Genomic DNA, 19,149 nt, shown 5'->3' with positions numbered 1-19,149 from the left:
TCTTTGCTTCGTGCTCGGGCAGGAAACCCGTTGGGGACGAAGGGGTATCTATTTGGACTCCCCAAAATCTAACCGTTATGCACTGCGAGTTCCAGGGGCAGAACTTCCGCTGGTCACCGGAAGTTCCAGGTGACCGGAAGTTCCAGCCCTGTTCAGGTTCAACTTCCGGAGATCCACAATGGATTCCAGTAGCGTTGCGGACCTGGTCCGGAGGTTGGGCGGAAGTTCCGGGGTACCGGAACCCCACCGGAACTTCCGGACCTGGGCAGGCAAATGCACACCAGTTAGGCTCTAGAGTTGGTTCTCTCTCACTTTTTGGTAGGCTTTATGTGGGTGCAAGATGTTTGTATGTGTACGTGAAAAGCGATTCACCCATTATCTTCCCATGTGGACTCCCTCTTAATAGTACGGAGTTTCTACGACTCAATAACCGAAAAAGCCGCTAAAACTCCACTACTCTTCGTTTTCCAACTTGAGGGCATCGAATCGTTTTGCGTCATTTGATATCAAATCTGAAATACTTAACGCACGATTAGTCCACAACACACGTTGTCATCACCACCAAAATTAACTAGGAGAGAAATGCCCTTTCACTGACTTCCTCCTTGGTGGGCCGCCACGACACGACGTGTTTATATGCTGGCCCGGGGGCCTGGGCCGGGCTAAATTCTGTTAATAGCAGAGCGTGTCATTGGCTAGCTATACACCTCTGTCTCTCTATGCCGGCCCCATTTAGTTAGCGAGCGGCCCAAAAGCCCACTTCTAAGTACTTTCTCTTCTCTGTTTCTAATTAGTTGGTGCCGGAAATTTCGCAAAAAATCCTTGCTATTTCCCGGAATCGATCTGCAGTTCACGTTCTATCAGAACTTTTGCAAAAACAGACTGTAGTCTTTCGAAATCAACGCGCAGTCCAAGTTCATATATCATTTGAAGAAGACGTGTACTGCAGGTTGATTTCGTAAATTAATGATTTTTTTTTTGCAAAATGACCGGCACCAATTAATTGGGAACGGAGGGAGTACATTAAAAATTTGCTAATTCAAAATTTTGGTTCAAAATTTGACATAAGATTGAATAATTGAAATGGAAGTGGGATATCGATGGGATTCACTTTGACACCCTAGGCCCAGCCCCCTCGGTCCCTGGCTGTGTCTTCCTCCTCGAGCGAGCGCTGCCACCCCTCCATCCCCATCCCGCCGCCTCGCGCCCCAGCCCCTTAGTTCGTCGTCCTCCTCGCGCCAGCGCCTCTACCGCAGGTTGATCTCTCCTTCGATTCTCTCGCTACCGACCGTTTCTTCTCCCATCACCCCACGAACGGATTCCCCGTCTCATCTACTTAATCTTCCCCAATCCGTAACTTAGGCAAAAATCAAGGTAGGGCGGCCGCCCTACCTTCCTACTGGGTCCTCCGCCCGTCCTCGGGAGCTTGTTTATTTTGCTGGTAAGGAACCCTAACTTCCGATGGACTGTTATGTTACTTTGTTCTGTCCTTCTGGAAATCTTTACTTTGTAGTGAACAGTCAAACCAAGAACCTCTATCCATTAGTTAGTTTAGTAGCGGATTTGTTTGACGTGTCGTATGGATCGCGGCTATTAACCCCTTTCATGGTAGTCGAATACTTCCTCGGTTCCATATTAATTGGCGCGGATTCGCGCCAATTAATAATGGAACGGAGCGAGTACATGAATGGTTGTTTATGGATCTCAGAAATTAAGTGGGGAAGAGGACAAGGAGCATTCGGACGTCACCGCAGCGGGAGATGAGGCTTGCGGCGAGAGAGTTCACAATTTGCGTGTCGATTAGTTCTCGGAGAATGTCCGAGACCTTTATCGGAGACTCATTTTCAAAGAAACTAGCTGGTTACCACTTCACATATGTCCCGACAAATTCTTTTTGAAGATGTATGGACTTTTTAGTCTAAAGCGTCTCATTAGGAAAGAACTTGTAGATTACATTCATGTTGGTAGTACTATTTATTATTGTTTACCGTAGAAAACTTGTTTACCTAACCTCCTAGCATCATATGATCCCTAGTTCCGTTTAGACTTCTGTTGTTTCTTTTTTCTCTCTCTTTGTTTTGCGTTGGTCGGGTTTGTTTTTGCTTGCCATCCCTGCTGGTGCTTTCTAAATCTTTGTGCCTGTTGGCTTTTCTTCTATGTGTGTTCGGGATTTTTTTTTTTAGTAAATGGTAGGACAATAAATTTGGGCCAATGTATGTATTCTATGATGAAATGGCTTAATCAATTTACCTGGCATCTGAGATCTTTGATCACTTTTTACTAGCATTGTTTCATGCGGGAAAGCAGCGGCGGAGCTAGGAGTTTTGTTCAGGGTGCAGCGACTAGATTTTTTTTTTAAACCATAAATGTAACATGGCAGCACACAAAACAAATTGTTTGCTGCTACTGGCTCGTGCAGCGCGTTGTCGAAAATCTGAGCCATGAACCGCCTAAATTTCGCCGGAGATTTGGGAACCACCGTACTCGCGCACGGGAAGATGAGAGTTGGGGCGTCGTACTCGCTGGGGAAGATGGGAGGTTGTGCGATCCGCCGGTGCGGTTGACGAGTAGAATACGATAGAGTATGATCTGCCGGGCAGCTGGGCTGTAGATCCGAACGGATGGACTTTTTCAGGCCTTTTTATCTTTTTTATTAGCGCTAATATATATGCATACAAGGATTTCATAGGACCGTCCATGCCCCACCCGGCCACCCTAATGGCGTGAAACTATCTACGATGAGAAGTTGATATATTTAGGTCATGGTATTGGACATAGTTTTTAATGTTTATGGAATTTCTAGCTCAAGAAATTATGAACCAACAAAACCACAAGGATAAATGATATTTCAAGTATATTATTGTCGTGATTTTGCAGTTCTTCGGTGCTAGCAAAAAAAAAAAGGCACTTAAGCTCAGCCGGATACTTTCCTCCAACGTTTTAAAAAAAAAGATGTTTCTTTCTAGAATTTTTGGGGAATCTTGTAGATGCATCTTGGAGATTTTGTCTTAACCAAATATGGTTAGCTTTTGTGGGCCTTAGTGCCTATCGGGAATGAGGTAAGTTGGTAGTATATAAAAAGTGAAAGATGGTTAGTATTAACACAGTTGTTTGTTTAAATTCTGGTTAAGATGTATTCTGCGCAACTCTCCCCAAAGTTCCCCCTCCCCTCGTACTGCCCTTGCTCCTCCCTAATTACCTTGACCGTTTTCTTGCTGATATCTCCCTCTCTCTCTTCTCTTTTTTTTGACAAGTGAAAACAGCAGGAGAGGCTCCTACTGCGCCTCTCTCTCTCTTCTCTTGTTTTACCCTCATGCCCTCTCCCTACTTTTTATCCCATGCATGCCATTCTTACCCTACCTCTATTCTCCACTTTAACTCTTTAACCTATCCAAATGTCAGATTAGAAATATTTTCCAAGTAAATGCTTCATAAATGGTGCTGTATCTGAGATCTTCTTTTGACACATGTTATGTTTTGTTTTTGTGTCTGGGGAATATAGGTTTACTTCTTGGTTCCTCCCTCTTGTGTCTGCTTGGATGACTGGTTTGCATAGGCCATTTCATTCCATTACTCTCAGAGATTAGGCACGCTGGCCAGATGGAATTGAAGGGTGAAACCAGTCCAAATTACATTGGGACGGTACATTTGGTCATTCCTGAGCCCATAAGGTTAGTAGTTGAACTCAATTATTTGACTTCGCTCTCCTGCGTAAGAGCCCCATGCCCCCATGTTAGCCTGACTTCCTGGTGCTGCCGACCGCTTGGCGCTGACCAGTGTCCGTGCCAATTTTTTTGTGCGTAACTTTTAGTAATGGTGCACAATATTGATTTACCATCCTAGGTACAGTAAGAATAGTTGGTCAAGCCATTAGCATTTAACACTATGGTCACATGGTTTTTTGTTGGGAGGAGGAATCGGGATGGTGTTTTTCTGCACCTCCAACCACTTATCCAGAGTGCATGATTGGTGGGGACACTAAACTAATCTTATTTGTATGGGGATCTTAGTTAAGTAATTGTTCATTGATTGGATTTGTTGTCGGGATGTATCCCTTTATTCCCTGTGCCTAGCACCCGGATTCGGCTATGATAGTTTGTAGCTTGTGTTGTTATGTACTTGTCTACTTGAGTCATTATGATTTTTTGGTGAAGCTACTAAAGCTTTTGAATACAAACACCATTTGTGTCCCTGTATACTTCCATCAAAATTGGTGTTATTGCAAGAACTATAAAAAAAATGCTGTTTGGTGGATCATACTCCCTCATTTTCACAAAGGTTGGCGTATTTAGTTTCGTTAAGACAAGTCTTTGACCAATGATAGCTTTATTAATATGCAATTTATATGATAGGAAACCACAATTACCAGAAAGAACTTTTGAAGACCAATATATTGATATAATTTCATGTTTTAAAATCACATATTAATAAAGTAATTCTTGGTTGTCTTGTCTTAACGAAACCAAATACGCCAACCTTTGTGAAAAGGAGGGAGTAGTTGTAAACTCCCATCTTATGAGCAGTAATCTGATTTTTGGACCTCACTCTAATGGAGAAGTAACCTCACACGATTATATCCTTTGTTTCTAATTCATTACCCAGGAACTTATTGCCTGGAACTGGAGAATGGAATCACTATATTAAGTTTGAGGGTCAGCTTATTAAGCATACTGGCAATAGAACGGTATAATTTCATGGTTTTTTATACATATGACTACAGTTTTCTCCTTACTTACAGTGTAGATATCTTTGGCTTCTCAATTTATGTCGCGTATGATTATATTTGATTAACAGATGACTCCAAAATGGAGTGGATGCCCTTCAAATAGTAACAGAGAACTATCTTCACATGAAAATGGTAAGTGCAATTCATCCTTAACAGAAGCACCCCCTTTGTCCACAAGTTCTTTCGGTTTACCGGTTGCCGACAGAATATGCTCACTATCTGCAGAGAATAAGGATGGCAATGTTTATAAAAGGAGGAAGATGGATAAAGATTCAAATTCTCTTTCAGCAGATGAAGAGGTTAAAGAAATGAAAAACCAAAATTGCACTACTTCAGAAGATCACTCTTCACTAGTGCTCACTGTTAATCCTTCAGATGCTACAGTTTCATATTTGACGGCAAGTAAGATAGACCCTATCGTAGAGCTTGAGGAGCCTGTTGGAGTTCCATTAGATCCAAATTCTCGTGTGAACGATAGATGTTCAGTGTCAAGTATTCTACCATCTTCCATGATGCTAGACAAAAAGGATGTTGCTGGATGTTCCTCTTCAAATATATGCCTTACAGAACCGATAAGAGGGCTCACATCAGCAAGGGATCTTTGCATTGCTATTCTGAGAAAAGATAGACTCATAACTGATTCACGAACTAGAATCAGTTCAGAGGAATCCACTGATTGTGATACCAACTGTTTGCTGGCATGCAATACTTGTAGGAGGTTGGATGATCCACTAAAGATGCTTATATGTGATTCTTGCGAAGCAGCATTCCATTTGTCTTGTTGCACCCCTTGTGTTAAGAAGCTACCAGCTGAGGAATGGTATTGCGCGCCATGCTTGAGGAAGAAACCTAAGAGTCTTTATGGCAAACTGTTAGAGGATAAGGTCAAGTCTTCTGGGAATATGGACCAAAGGCCTCATGGCATGACTCATATCGAATACATGTTCAAAGATACTGAATCATATGTTACAGGGGTCCGAATTGGCAGAGATTTCCAAGCAGAAGTGCCAGAATGGTCTGGTCCCATTTTCAGGTGTGCTAACACAATTGCTTGTGATTCGATTTTGAATTAGTTAGTAATAGTACCATGTAAATTTGGTGGAGAAACGTAATTTCTGCTGATGGCTAATTTATGTAGAATAAGATGGTATGCTTTTTTCTAGTCTTGTAGCCATCATAAAAAAGTTGTAAGCTATGCTCTTCTCAATCCTTGGATTGAATATGTAGCTAAATCACCATCTTAGATATATTTCTTAATTGTGCATCTGCTTTTAATCCTTGGTCTTTCATCTATTCTAATTTATAGTAATTGTATGAGGATGCTACTTTACTTGCCATTGGTTTGGAGGTTGTTTGTGTTTTTTTTTTTCAGTTTTTAGCTAATCCTTGGTCTTTATGTCATCTAATCTAACTGGTAGTAGTGGTACCAGGATGCTACTTATTTATGTCAGGTTGATTGGAAAGACAGTGTAATCAGACAGCATCTGTGTTGCCAAACTTATGGTATACCATGATTCCGAACTAAAATCTAATATATTCATGCTTTAGTGTTGGTGTAGTTCCACAGTCCAATGAATAAAATACATTATGAACTCATAACGTGTTCATTTGGTGTGTCAGTGGTTGCAGCTTAGTATTGCTTACTTTCTTAATATTATTCTGTCATGTTTATTCTGTTCTTTTTGTGTGTGTAGTACTGATGGTTATTTCGAAGCGCCCTCTGAATTTGATCCTGCTGAACTCACTAAAGTGAATGTAAGATTTGTACGTTTGAGTTAGTAGTGCTTCCTGCATAACGTTTCTTAAGCTAGTTTCTTGCTTGCATAGTGGTGTTCAACAGATAATCAAAACAGATCTTCAAATTCAACTGGTAATTGGATGCAATGCCGTGAGGTCTTGAACACAGGATCTGACAAGCCAGTAATCTGTGGCAAATGGAGAAGGTAAGGATCTTTCTGTTTGATAACTTTTCAGTTATATTTATATTTGCTAGGTTTTTTTAAGAATTTTTATTTTGTAAAAACTCAATTAGTGGAAATATTTAAATCTCAAATTTCCATGTCAACCTCTCTTGTCCGGGTCACTGCATGGTAGTTAGTTCACTTACTGTTCCATTTTTGTATAAGGCCCCCAAAGAATGTTAGTATAGTGTTAAAAGTTACAACTTCCATCCTACTTCAAGGTGGTTTGTAATGGTTCCCAACTGGGGCTGGATGGCGCTGATCTGAACTATGAACATGTCAGATTTGCTTTATTTCTGGACTGTCTCAGCACACAGTTAGTATGTTTAGATTTATGAGTAAGAAACCATATTAAGACAACATGAGTTTCGCTTTCGCTTATTCACATCTTATGTATCTTTGGAGGCATCTCATATAATTATTTTTCATGGGATCTCCTATAGGGCGCCCCTATATGTTGTTCAGTCAGATGGTTGGGATTGTTCCTGTTGTCTTCCTTGGGATCCAGTTCGTGCTGATTGTGCTGTTCCACAGGTAATTATTCTCAATTTGTTGAATACTGTAAAGCATCTGACCTCAATTTGTGCTTAGTGGCAGTTACGAATAATCAAGTACTTAGCGGCAGCTATGAGTGCTGGTGGTAAAGACCTTATGATATCTTGCACCTAGGTGTTGTCATCGACTAGCATGCCGTAATTTTTTCATAATACTTTAAAGTGGTTACTGCACAGTATTGTGCTATGGGATTTTTGAGTATTAATCATCTTATCTAAAGGAAGGAACAAACGAGGATAAGATAACTTGTTTTTAATTTATTTTTTCCAAGTGAGATATATGGTATAGTATTCTTCCATTTTCATCCGTAAGGGCCTTTTTATACTAACGAACATCACTTGTGATTTCTGAACAGTTATCCATTACCAATTCCAGACTCGTAAACGGATACTTGAATGATTGAAAGTATACATGTTTTGCTAGTCATTGTTGATCGAAAGTATCTTGAAAAGAGAGGCGAAATTGTTTCTTGGAGCACATGCTCTTGGTAAGAACAGTAAAATCACAAAAAAAAATTGGTAGTGTAAAAAAATCCAAACATGTGACGTTCATGTCTTCTATGTGCCTGTTGATTTTCAATTTTAAACTGAAAATGCAGCATTTTTCTGGCATGAATGAAAATAAATCTGTGCTCTAATAAGCCAAAAAATTGAAAATCGGGTTTTGCAGCTGGAGCATTAGCTCCGGGCGGCACCTTTGGATTTCTCTTTTGACTATAACAATTATTTAACTCATGTAAAATACATTATGAAGAAAAAATTATACTTTTGTAATTCCATTTCCTTTTGTGTAAAGTTATATCACAATAGTGTTTGAAGGTCTTCTACTTTTTAAAGGATGCTCCAGAAGCTCAATTTTCTTAAACACGCTGTCCAGTATTTTATTCACAGGGTTCTAGAGCAATACAGGCTGCAGCCTGAAGTTTAGAACCAATTTTGGTATTCCACCGATCCATATTATTTGTCTCAAATTTGCCTGAAAATGGATGTATCTATGGCTAAAAAGCATCTAGGTACATGTAATATTTCGACAATTAATATGGATCGGAGGGAGTATCAATATTTAATCATATCACCATATCTCCGCTACTTTTGTCTGTCACTACATTGAACAACACCTACAGACTCTATTTATTTGTCTCTGTTAGTGGACTAAACACTGTTTGACTGAAACTCTTACTGATTTCTGTTCTCGAATAAAAATGTCTGCATTTTGCATATATTGATGGGACTAGTACGTAGTGGGTTTCCAGACTTACCGCTAAAACCGAGCAAGTTTATCGAGTACACGTTGGTAACACTGTTTCGGATCTTCATTGAGCTACAAGACCTGTTGTAGTCTGCAGAAGAGGTTTAGATGGTATAACAGATAGCTTAGTGAATACTGCTGGCATTTGCTTGTTTATAAGCTACAGATAATCTTTGGTTAGCCTTGTACCTTCTGTAATGCTGTAGACTAGATACACCTGTTTCTTCAAAAGTATGCCTTGTAATTTCCTGGACTGTTCATTTTTTTTCTTCTGTAGGAATTGGATACAGATGAAGTTTTGAAGCAGCTGAAGTATGTAAATGTGGTAAATTCCAATCCTACAAATTACTGCATTTAATGTACTTATATTACTGGTTCTAAAACTGTTTTTCTCCGGTTGGGTACAAGCTTAGGAGAATTAAAGGACAATACATTTGTTGAATCAGGAAAAGGGTGGGCCTCTTTGATTTGTAGGATTCCATAAATGTGGGAAAACATAGGATTGCAGTGTCATGCCTTGTATCCTGTTGGATTGATTACACCATAGGAAACTTCTTTTTCTTTCAAGATGTTTGAGTGAATGGAAATTTTCCTGTAAAATATAGTCCAAAGTGCAAATGAGCCCATAGGAAGTCCTATGGATTACAATCTTACAAATTAAACCCAAATACGAGTAGAAAAGTTCCTTGGAATTATAATCCATCAAAATTCCTATGGAAATCTTTTAAAACAAAGAGATATGCTATTAAGAATTAGGACCCAACAGGCTACATTAGGTGTGTTCAAATATGGATGAAAAATGTTCAACACGGTTTGGAGAGAGTGCTGGACTCATTTGTTGTGAAATGGATGAGCTCCAACTGTATATATGTGCATCACCAGTTTGCACTTGGGGTAAACCTGGACTTGAACACCCCTCGCCTACATCATAAATCTATGTTCTACTTCCTCTCTGCATAAACCTCTCTTCATGGGATCCTTAGAGCATATAGTTTTCGGTGGGAATTGGAATCACAGTTTATTCCTGCCAGCATGCTTGTTCATAATATGTTCTAACCGTAGTTAGTTGCTTAGATTCTTGCAGTCACATGTCATCTTTATCATAGAAGAAACGTTGCTCTTACCAACAAAAGTAGACCATGCATGTTTAGCACTGGTCTCTGGTCATGTAGATGTTATACTCCCTCCATCCAACAAAAGATGTCTCAAGTTTGTCAAAATTTGGATGTATCTAGACATGACTTAGTATATAGATGCATTCAAATTTGATCAAACTTGAGACATCTTTTGTTGGACGGAGGGAGTACTTAGGTTTAGGTGGTAGTATTTCTTGTTTTCTGTAATATAGGAAATTACTTTATAACCGAAGACAATCTCTATCCAAATTATGAATTTTACCTGTATCAGTGGGTGAGGTAGGAATGTGTTATTCTAAAATTGTCTTTAGTAGCTATATAAGTGCTCACGTGTTGTTGCGCAGTTCACTATATTATTTTTGTTTTTAACCTAACAAATGTTTTCATTTAAGTAATGTGCCCTTCTCCTTTTGGACCTTTTTTATTTCTCTTTATTATGCTCTAATTTTGGGAGGAATGTGCTTATTGTACTCCGTATTAGATTTGAGGGCCCTAGTTTTTTGAATATGTGGGAGATGACGTACCATCACCAGCAACTGTAAATTAAGAGATAAATCTAAACAGAAACCATGTAATGAATGTCTATACATAATCATGTAAGTATGTAACGAACTAATTGCTTGAATTTGAACTGACACACCCTTCTCTTTCATCAATACTCAGCTGAAGAAGCATCTGGTTATCCGGAAACACAAATCATCTTAAATGCTGGGATGGCCCAATCATAGTCCCTGCAAAAAGGTTTTTGTGCATCATGTTGTCATGTAGTGAGCCATCTGTTGTAACCTCCACCTTTAATTCATCTGTTGTAGTAGCTTCCTCCTTCAATTGATCATAGTCAGGATTTGATCCAAAAGAATTGTACAACATAGGATTTGTTCACAGCAGTGTACTGCTACTGATTTTCGCCGTCACTGCCATACAATCCCGCACCCAGTTTTGTCCGATGTAACTTTTGGATGAGTGGAGGAAACTAAACAGGCACTGTGTCGTGCTAGACTTGCTATTCGATCTGAATATGCTCCTATCTGAGGAGGGGACCAAGTCGGATCCCATTTTGTAATGCCCGGTGGTCATGTGTTTGTAGAATCTGTAGATATTGAGGTTCTGTGATGCCCCCAAAGAACTAACAATTGGCATCGGCGGTCAACATTTTGTACAAAGAAGTGAGCAAGAATCAGAACTAGTGTTTTTTTGAAGTACTTCTGCATTGGATACATATTTCTATTGGATCTCTTGATATTCTGCGAGCATTCGAGAATGTCATTGCGATTTTTCATTAGTTACATCTTAACAGAATTGTTTTAATTCGGAGATAAGCAAATAAAGGTAGGACGCTACTAGTTTCATCATGACACAAATTCAAAGTTGATAGAGAGAGAGTAGCTGGGTCCTTGATTCCCGTAATCACAAGGGTTGACCCTCCCAAACAAGTATCGCTAGCGTCCTGGTCCTCCTGGACGCCACTGGTGATTATTTGGGAGTGCTGGTCCTTGTGATCGTGGGAATCAGGACCCAGCTGCTCTTTGTGGACTGACCCGTCGAAGCAAAAAACTTCAAAGCGAGCCGTGGCACAGTCATTCGAAATGGCCGATACTCAAAATGATAGCCGTGGAACAGTCATTCGAAATGGCCGATACGCTGATTCAGCTCGAAATGGCCGTGGCCCGTGGCACATTCTCTTTTTTTGGGGCCAAAGCCAACTCGTCTCTTCCTGCCTTCCGGTCTTCCTCGGTCAACCTTCTTCCTCCTTGCGCCAGGTATAAATACCTGCTCCTCCTTTCACTGCAAGCCTCACCAAACCAAAATCTCCCCTCTGCGATCCTAATCCCACCCCCCCCCCCCCCCCCCCACCCTAGGTCTCCTGCCCACCGCCGCAACCCTCCCCTGCTCTGCGGCATTTCCGCGAACACCTTCGCCGCTCATTCGTCACGAGACCCGGGAGGCCCCGCACATTCTCCCCGCGCGCATCCCCGCGATGGCCGACCACGAGTCCCCGCAAGACGCGGCCATCCGCGCAGAGGCTTGGGAAGCTCTGGAGCTCGACATCGCCGGCAAACACACGGAGGCGCTGGACCGCTCAGTCAAGCTCGCCGTCGAGCACCCGCGCTCCGCGCTCGCGCCCAACCTCGCCGGAGGTCTCCACCAGAAGGCCGTCTCCACGGCATGGACCGGAAGGTCCCCCGGCGACGAGGACGACACAGCCACATCGGACAGCTAATACAACCGCGCCGCCCTCGACGCCTTCTCCCGCGCCGCGCGGCTCGCCCCCGACTGCGTGGTAACCGCCTTCTGCCACGGCCAGGCGCTCGCCACCCGCTACCTGTTCGGTAAAGCGCAGGAGGAACTGTTCCGCGCCCTCGCGATGACCAACACCGGCTTCGCCGACCCGTTGGTGCACAACGTGGGGTACGACGTGTTCAACGGCTCAACCGTCAAGCTGAGGAAGCAATACGCACGGACCAGGGCCAGCTTCGTCCCGGAGAAATTCGCGACCTTCATCTGCGAGGTGTTCGTTCCGAGAGAGGCCGTGGAGATGCTGAAGGACAACAAGCTTGGCGGGGTTGCCGCTGCTGAAGCAGGAAACCGTGCGAGTCTTCTCGCGCGGACCTTTCCGTACTCGGCCCGCGCACAGTTTCTCCGCGCATATATCGACTTGGAACAAGTCCGTGCCCTCGACCCGGCAATGGACAAGAAGCAGCTTCTGCACCGCACTCTCGGCTTGATTGGTGACGCGGCAAAGACCTTCAACCACTCGCTCGTCATAGCCTTGTTCCACGCCAAGCTCTTGTTCGTCCTCAATGAGTTTGATGACGCGGAGAGAGAGTGCCGCCGAGCACTTAGCATCGAGACGCCGAATGACCCCAATTTGGACGACCTACCTCCTGGAGCCGTCAGTGGGGAAGATATGGATGCCAGGGTATCTTCTGCCAAGAAGCAGGTCCGTGTCTTACTGAAGCAGATCGTAGTTGCGTGTGCCATATACTAGTGCTCTATGAAAAGCACGCAGCAGGGCAAAGGCGTCATATCAGTGAGCGTTGACACTCTGCATCAGCACTATGACAGATCCGACCAGACGGCAGCAAAGACCATATCTGATGTACAGCGCTTTGTCAAGAAGTTCGATTCATGGAGTTTCTGGATTTGCCCCGCCCCCGATTCCCATTGTGATGGCAAGAAGTTTATGAACACTGATTCGCTCTGGCAACACATGTGCACCAAGCACCGAGATAAGCTCTGGAATAACTTTGTGAAATTACATCAGAGGATGATTACTCGTTGGATGGGATAACTCTCTGTCAAGATTCAAGCCAGCATGACATCTTCCATTTACCAAGGATGCAAGATATGTTTCAATCTTTGCTACTTTGGCCATCTATTGGAATACCAGCAGTGTCCATTGCTGAAATACGAGGAAAGAAAAGCAGAGAAGGATATGAGATCCTTGAGGGCATCAAAGAGAAGTTGAGGACGTTGCCTGCAGATAGACTTAGCACTGAGGTCTAGCACTTTTACATGACATGGTTTCAGTTTAGCGTTTCTTCCTTAGTTCACAGTGCTGCGGGTAGTAATGTTTATCCTTATATTGATTGACTTGGTTTTTGTTGCAGTTTGAGGAGTGTCATTTTGGACTAAAACATTTGTGGCTTAAGTTCCTCGAAATTTCTGTTTTGGATTATCGTGAAGTCATCTTGCCCATTGTGAGATCATTTCAATGGGTTCGTTAACATCTGGAATGCTTGGTTTCTCTAGTTATATCCATTTGCGTGCTCAACTGCTTATATCGTGCGCTAACTGATAACCATCTTTGCAGATAGAGATAAAACGATGGATTTCCCGTAATGTAAATGGTCCTGATAAGAGCATTAGCAACGCCAATATTGACACTGTATTCGGTAAAATTTGTCAGTTTTGTTTATCGCACAACCTACAGATGGAAAACTTACAGGTTATTTTGTTTACCCTTACTTTTGTCAGTTTACTGAAACTATTTCTGTAGAATAAATCCTAAGATGTGTTAATGTTCCGCTAATTGATCTGTATAAACTAGAAGCTCTAACATGGTGAAGTTGCTTACAGCCTTCATGCTCAGACGAGACACTTCCAGTTGACGAAGAATGCGAAGGAAGGTACAACATACAATCCTTTTATTATTGTTTTGCAGGTCCACTCTTCCTATATAGCTCTAGTTACATTGTACTTGGCAGGTCCCACAGAAACATTCTTTTGATTATTGTCTGGCATGTTCACTCTTTGTGCCGCCTTGGCATTCTTCTTCTAATACACAATCACACGTGTTCGAGAGAAAAAAAACCTTGTTCTTGGCTCTGCACTGATGTACTTTTCACCGAACACCATACTAGATTGTCTCCTCTCTATAAAAAACACGAGATATCTTTTGTTTTGAACTAGATGTTACAGCCAGTAGACTGTATCAGATAATGTTATCTGTGCATGCAATAAACCCCCCTACTATTTAATGGTTGAGGTTCGTCCTCTGTCCCTATGAGAAAAGCCATAACTGATGAATGGGAAAATAACAAATCAAGAGATCAGGCATATCCTTTTGTACGTTTGTGATCAGACATACTCTACTAGAAAATGCAACTAGTTCATTACATTGGCTTCTGTCTCAACTATGCAAGGAAGCTCACATGTTTTGCTAATGGTTCAGTGAAGTTCATGTTGAAGATAGCAATTCTTTTTTTTTTTTTGAAAAGTGGTTACGTGTTACTTAACAAAATTGTTTGGATTACAATCAAGCATAACTTGACGCATCACGCAGGATGGCACAGAATCATGCAAGCAATTCTGGTACCATGGTAAACCAAAGATCGTCAGATCCACCAATTGGCGTCCATGAAAATGGGATGAACCTAGCTTTAAGAATCACAGAAGTGGATCAAGACAAAAAAGGTGACAAGCTAGACTGGAAACTTCTTTACCCAGCACAAGTGACCATAACTCTTCTTTTTCTTTAGAAGCAGGTGGTCATAATTACATTACAAGTCTTAAATATCAGTTTAGCTCAAAAAATACTGCTAACTACTTATCGCGGACCTGTCATATACAAATTAAATGAAAAAAAGTAATGTTATTGTTAGTTTGTTACTCTGTGAGGTAGAATTACGATAGAAATGTGAGCAGCGCACATGGCTTATATCTTGAAAAAAAGTAATGTTATTGTTAGTGTTTTTTAGTATTTTCACTATGCTGAATGTTTCCCGTTTTGCAGATTGCACAATGAATTCTCGAACTTATGTGGCATTGACTCTTCCAGGAGCTTTGTTCTTTTGTTGTCATTATTCATAACAGACTATATATCACTTAAATCTTGAAAGAACCATAGAACATCTTGGAAGAACCATAACAGACTATATATCACATGTTGTCTTCGGAGCTTAGGCCTCTTTGAATCAGAGGAATTTTTGTAGGATTTCAATCCTTAGGAATTTTCAATTAAGGTTGTTTGATATGGGCCACTTTGCACTCAGTTCCAATTGAAAATTTCCATTCAGTCTAACTTCCTGGAAAATACTTGTTCGAAATATCAAATATGTTCCTTTTTTCCACATATCCCCGTTTTAGAATTGTAAAATATGATCTACAACGTCACAAATACTTTCTTACCAACAGTCTGGTAAGACAGGAACTTCTGAACAATCTGTTGATGAAATTGCAAGCACCTCCAGCTGTGAAGAAAGTGCTACTTTTTTCAACAAAAACAATGCTGACAAAGACCTGTTTAACTTGAGTCTTGTCATACAGGTAACATAAACTTGTGTGTGGTTGTTTCTGTCATATTTCGTCTGTGTTCTTATAATTTACCAATTGTCCGTGCAGTCATTATGCAATCTGAGGCACTTCAGAGATATGTTTCTGATGGAGCCACTTGTATGGATCCCATCTGTGGACAACCACTGCATTGCTCAGATATTTTATGAAATCTTCTCTTCTTGGGAGAAAAATGAACACTACCTTTCGGATATTCTACTGACCTACATCAAGACCCTTCTCTGCAGAATTGTAGATTGCACCAGTTTTTATGAAAAGGTATATACCTTCAATACCATCGTATGTCCGCCAGAAAATAAATAAATACCATCCTATGTATTTGTAGGATCATTTTGTTGGAACAAAAATGATTAAAACTTAGTTTGCCACGTGAAAGCAGTCTGTAATCTGGTTCCGTCCTGATGCTACCTTCAACTTATTTAATTTTCATGTGTTCATTTCGTACTTGCTGGTGATTGTGATATTTTTTACACTTCCAATAAAACATGGGCGTGGTGTTTTAGCACTTAAGAGAAGGAAACACTCCTAATTCTTACCAGAATTAACTAGTTTTTTCTTGTTCTTTGTTCTGTATGCATGCTGAATACTGATACCAAGTATATGCACTAGACTCAAATGGGCAAATTTATATACTCCAATAAAAGATGTCTCAAGTTTGTCAAAATTTGGATGTATGTAGACATGACTTAGTGTATAGATGCATTCAAATTTAGTCAAAGTTGACACATCCTTTGTTGGACGGAGGAAGTACATTGTTTTTGTGTTCCTTGGTGTGTGTAAGCTCTGACATTGTTTCTTGTTGTTTGATTCATTTGCAATATGTGTACATTATTGAACTAAAAACATCCGTATTCTTGCTCCACTCTTATTTGACAAACCTGATGATTCAATTCCAGTTGCAGGTTGGGAAGAATTATGCTTCTGAGATTGTTGCCACAATTCTCATTGGATTGCATATGTCAGAAACTTCTTCACGATTTAGTTTCAACAGGGAGACCGAAACACAGGTAGCAAACCCAATCACGTGCGGCGATTGCATATGCCCAACACATAATCTATTTGGGATCAAGTTCGAAGCGCAAATGAGCTGCAGTTGTGGGAAGTGTTCTGATGGATACCTATATACCACACTTTTTCATAAACTTGATGCTGGTTCACCTCAAACATCAAAGGTAATGCAGTAGATTTTCCTTCTAGCCAACATTGTATAGGTGGATATGTGATGCAAGAATATTCTAGCAAGTAAGAAATGTTGACTGGAGGTTGTCGTTGTTCTTTTGTGCAGATCAAGTCCTTTGCAGAGCTTCCAGTTCTATTGGATGAACAATTCTGTAAGGAGAACAACTGCGAGGATTGTGGAAATCTGAAGACTATTGATCTCTCTCTTTCAAACACACCACACTTCTTTACAATAGGTAAAGCTGCCAATGCAGAAAAGGACTTTCGAGATATATAAGTCAACCAATTACTGCAACACAACATGGTACAGTTGTACAGTAATGAGTGTGATATGACTTGTTGTCCGCAAAATTGGTTTAAAAAAAAGACAGAAACATGTCCCATCAAAATGAAAATGTTCTGAGAAAACATAAATCTTATACATGTCATGATATTAAGGTGAAGTAACTAGAAATTTCCCGCTGTGCTGGTTCAAGAGGTTGTTGCTCGATTCTTAAATCTTTTTTTCTTGCAGTAGTTTACACCAAAATATTCATTATGTTGCAGTTTTAAACTGGCTGGGTGGCAATGAAAGCCAGGACACACTCTCTGAAGTGATAGCTGGTGTTACATCTCCCCTTGAGACTGAATTCTTCTGCAGAAGTGCTCATTCCGCAGCTATGTATACTGTCACCTCCATGGTACGTGCACAGCAAACTTTGTATTTCCAAAACTGAATTGTTAACAGAACTGGACAAATGCTTTTGCCATTTAATGCTTGTTAAGTTAATCCAAAAAGGAGAAGAAAGCAATGAGCTATTTGGTACTTATTGGTTGATATCCATTGACCCTGAGAGATTATAATTTGTTTTGCTATTTGTTACTTCTTCCTGGACTGGTGCTGGATGCTATGTTAATTTTGAGATGTGTGTGATGCATCTTTATTATATGCATAGATGTATTATACTCACAAGCTGAGAGAGGCCAAGTTGGTAGTATTACTTTAAAGACTGAATGGTTCCTGTTTTTCTGGAATAAAATGGAGCACAATAATAAGTCGTGCTGTGACCAGGTTCAAACCGACCAAGTTACCTACCTTGATAAGGCATTTCTCAGATATTTCTAATCAAGTGGGTGATTCAAAGTATGATGCATTGTATCTGAGTTGGTCATATTATGTACTCCCTCCGTCCCATATTAAGTGACTCAAATTTACCCAAATATGCATGTATCTATACCTAAAAAGCGTCTAGATACATGTAATGTTTTGGCACTTAATATGGGACGGAGGGAGTAGTAATTTGGGAGATATTTCTAAGAGGTCAAATGGTCCTATCTCTGTAATATGTTCTACCATCTGCTTCACTGATATCAAAATATTTGGAAGATTGAACAAAATAATTTCAGCAAGAATCAATAGCTTGTGATCCTTTTTTCGCTGACACTTTTCTGTAAAATCTTCCATTGATTGAACACTGGTGAGTAACCTGGTTCGACCTTGTAATATCTGCTGCTATCACCAAATAGCTTGTGTTGATCCTTGTGTAGTTTGTATATCGTGCATTATTTTCCTAACCTTGAAATCTAATAAGAAATGGTCTCATCAAATCACATGGAGTGCTCTCTCTCAAAATGTTTTACTCCCTCCGTCCAACAAAAGATGTCTCAACTTTGACTAAATTTGAATGCATCTATACACTAACTTATGTCTAGATACATCCAAATTTTGACAAACTTGAGACATCATTTGTTGGACGGAGGGAGTACTAGAGTCACTGTCCTGCTACTTTCAGTTTTACTACAGGCTTATTGCAAGGTTTGTTTGGTGCTCTTGTTACCTAATTTTCCTGCTTCTATATTCAGACTGTCATTCCTTGCGAATACAATGCACTTTAGATTCATCTTATGCCAGCTTGCAATTCAAACTCTTACAGATCTGCTATGCTGATGACCGTTATGTCTGCTTTGCTCGCGTCAAGGACAAGTGGCTCATATACGACTTCGAGGCTGTCGTGGTAAGTGCTCGTGACTACTGAGTCTTGATCGATTCCTTGTATTCTTTCTTGTAGCCATTTGATTCTCAACTTCTTGATTTGTTGATTTAAATATCACAGATGCAGACAGCAGATACTTGGGAGCATTTGCTAGATCGTTTTAAAGACCACAAGCTCCAGCCTGAAGTTCTATTTTTCGAGGTCATCAAATAGATTGATGTATAGCTTTTGCTGAATGCAAACTTGGCGTTGTTGTTCTGAACCCGGAAGAAAGCATTTTGATGTTGTTTCTCCGTGGATCGGACATTGAGTAGCCGATAAACTCTTCAGGGACGTATAAATTGTTATTTGTTCTGAACCCAGAAGAAAGTACAAGTGGTGATTGACTTTCCAACAGATGGATTTATTGCTGATGCATTGTCTGGAATTGAGGATGCCAACGTCTTTTTTTTTTGAGGAACATACAGTAGGCAAACTACCTACCGCAATATTTTAATAAAAAAGGTGTTACAATATATACGAGGGAGCCGAAAAAAAAGATCTATCTAAATCTATCAATGCAGGGCTAGAAAGCA

General features: G+C 40.7%; 2 protein-coding genes across 8 annotated transcripts; both read left to right on the top strand.

The window, feature by feature from the left end:
- The first annotated feature begins 1,102 nt into the window (after window positions 1–1,102).
- LOC100845731 lies at window positions 1,103–10,845 on the top strand. 7 transcript variants are annotated; one of them, XM_010239276.2, is made up of 10 exons: window positions 1,103–1,256; window positions 1,363–1,441; window positions 3,503–3,671; window positions 4,603–4,684; window positions 4,795–5,759; window positions 6,421–6,481; window positions 6,554–6,669; window positions 7,131–7,221; window positions 8,768–8,815; window positions 10,290–10,845. In XM_010239276.2, exons 3-10 carry the CDS (start codon window positions 3,601–3,603, stop codon window positions 10,329–10,331), a joined length of 1,476 nt encoding a protein of 491 aa, XP_010237578.1. In that variant the 5' UTR covers window positions 1,103–1,256; window positions 1,363–1,441; window positions 3,503–3,600; the 3' UTR covers window positions 10,332–10,845. The 7 variants fall into 7 exon arrangements, with proteins under 7 accessions (XP_010237578.1, XP_024319384.1, XP_024319383.1 ...); XM_024463616.1 differs by having other exon boundaries at window positions 1,103–1,441; window positions 4,795–4,858; window positions 4,952–5,759; window positions 8,768–8,802; XM_024463615.1 differs by having other exon boundaries at window positions 1,103–1,441; window positions 4,795–4,858; window positions 4,952–5,759.
- A 2,086-nt stretch (window positions 10,846–12,931) lies between these two features.
- Window positions 12,932–18,938, top strand: LOC100821334. The gene is made up of 12 exons (XM_024463613.1): window positions 12,932–13,127; window positions 13,238–13,345; window positions 13,441–13,575; window positions 13,707–13,756; window positions 14,413–14,543; window positions 15,277–15,395; window positions 15,471–15,680; window positions 16,325–16,594; window positions 16,708–16,837; window positions 17,148–17,281; window positions 18,515–18,595; window positions 18,695–18,938. Exons 1-12 carry the CDS (start codon window positions 12,966–12,968, stop codon window positions 18,785–18,787), a joined length of 1,623 nt encoding a protein of 540 aa, XP_024319381.1. The 5' UTR covers window positions 12,932–12,965; the 3' UTR covers window positions 18,788–18,938.
- Window positions 18,939–19,149: the final 211 nt, after the last annotated feature.

Source organism: Brachypodium distachyon, chromosome 4 (assembly GCF_000005505.3).
Source record: "Brachypodium distachyon strain Bd21 chromosome 4, Brachypodium_distachyon_v3.0, whole genome shotgun sequence".
Classification (NCBI taxonomy): domain Eukaryota; kingdom Viridiplantae; phylum Streptophyta; class Magnoliopsida; order Poales; family Poaceae; genus Brachypodium; species Brachypodium distachyon.
Note: the sequence above shows the minus strand (reverse complement) of the source record. Positions and strands in the feature narration are given on the sequence as shown.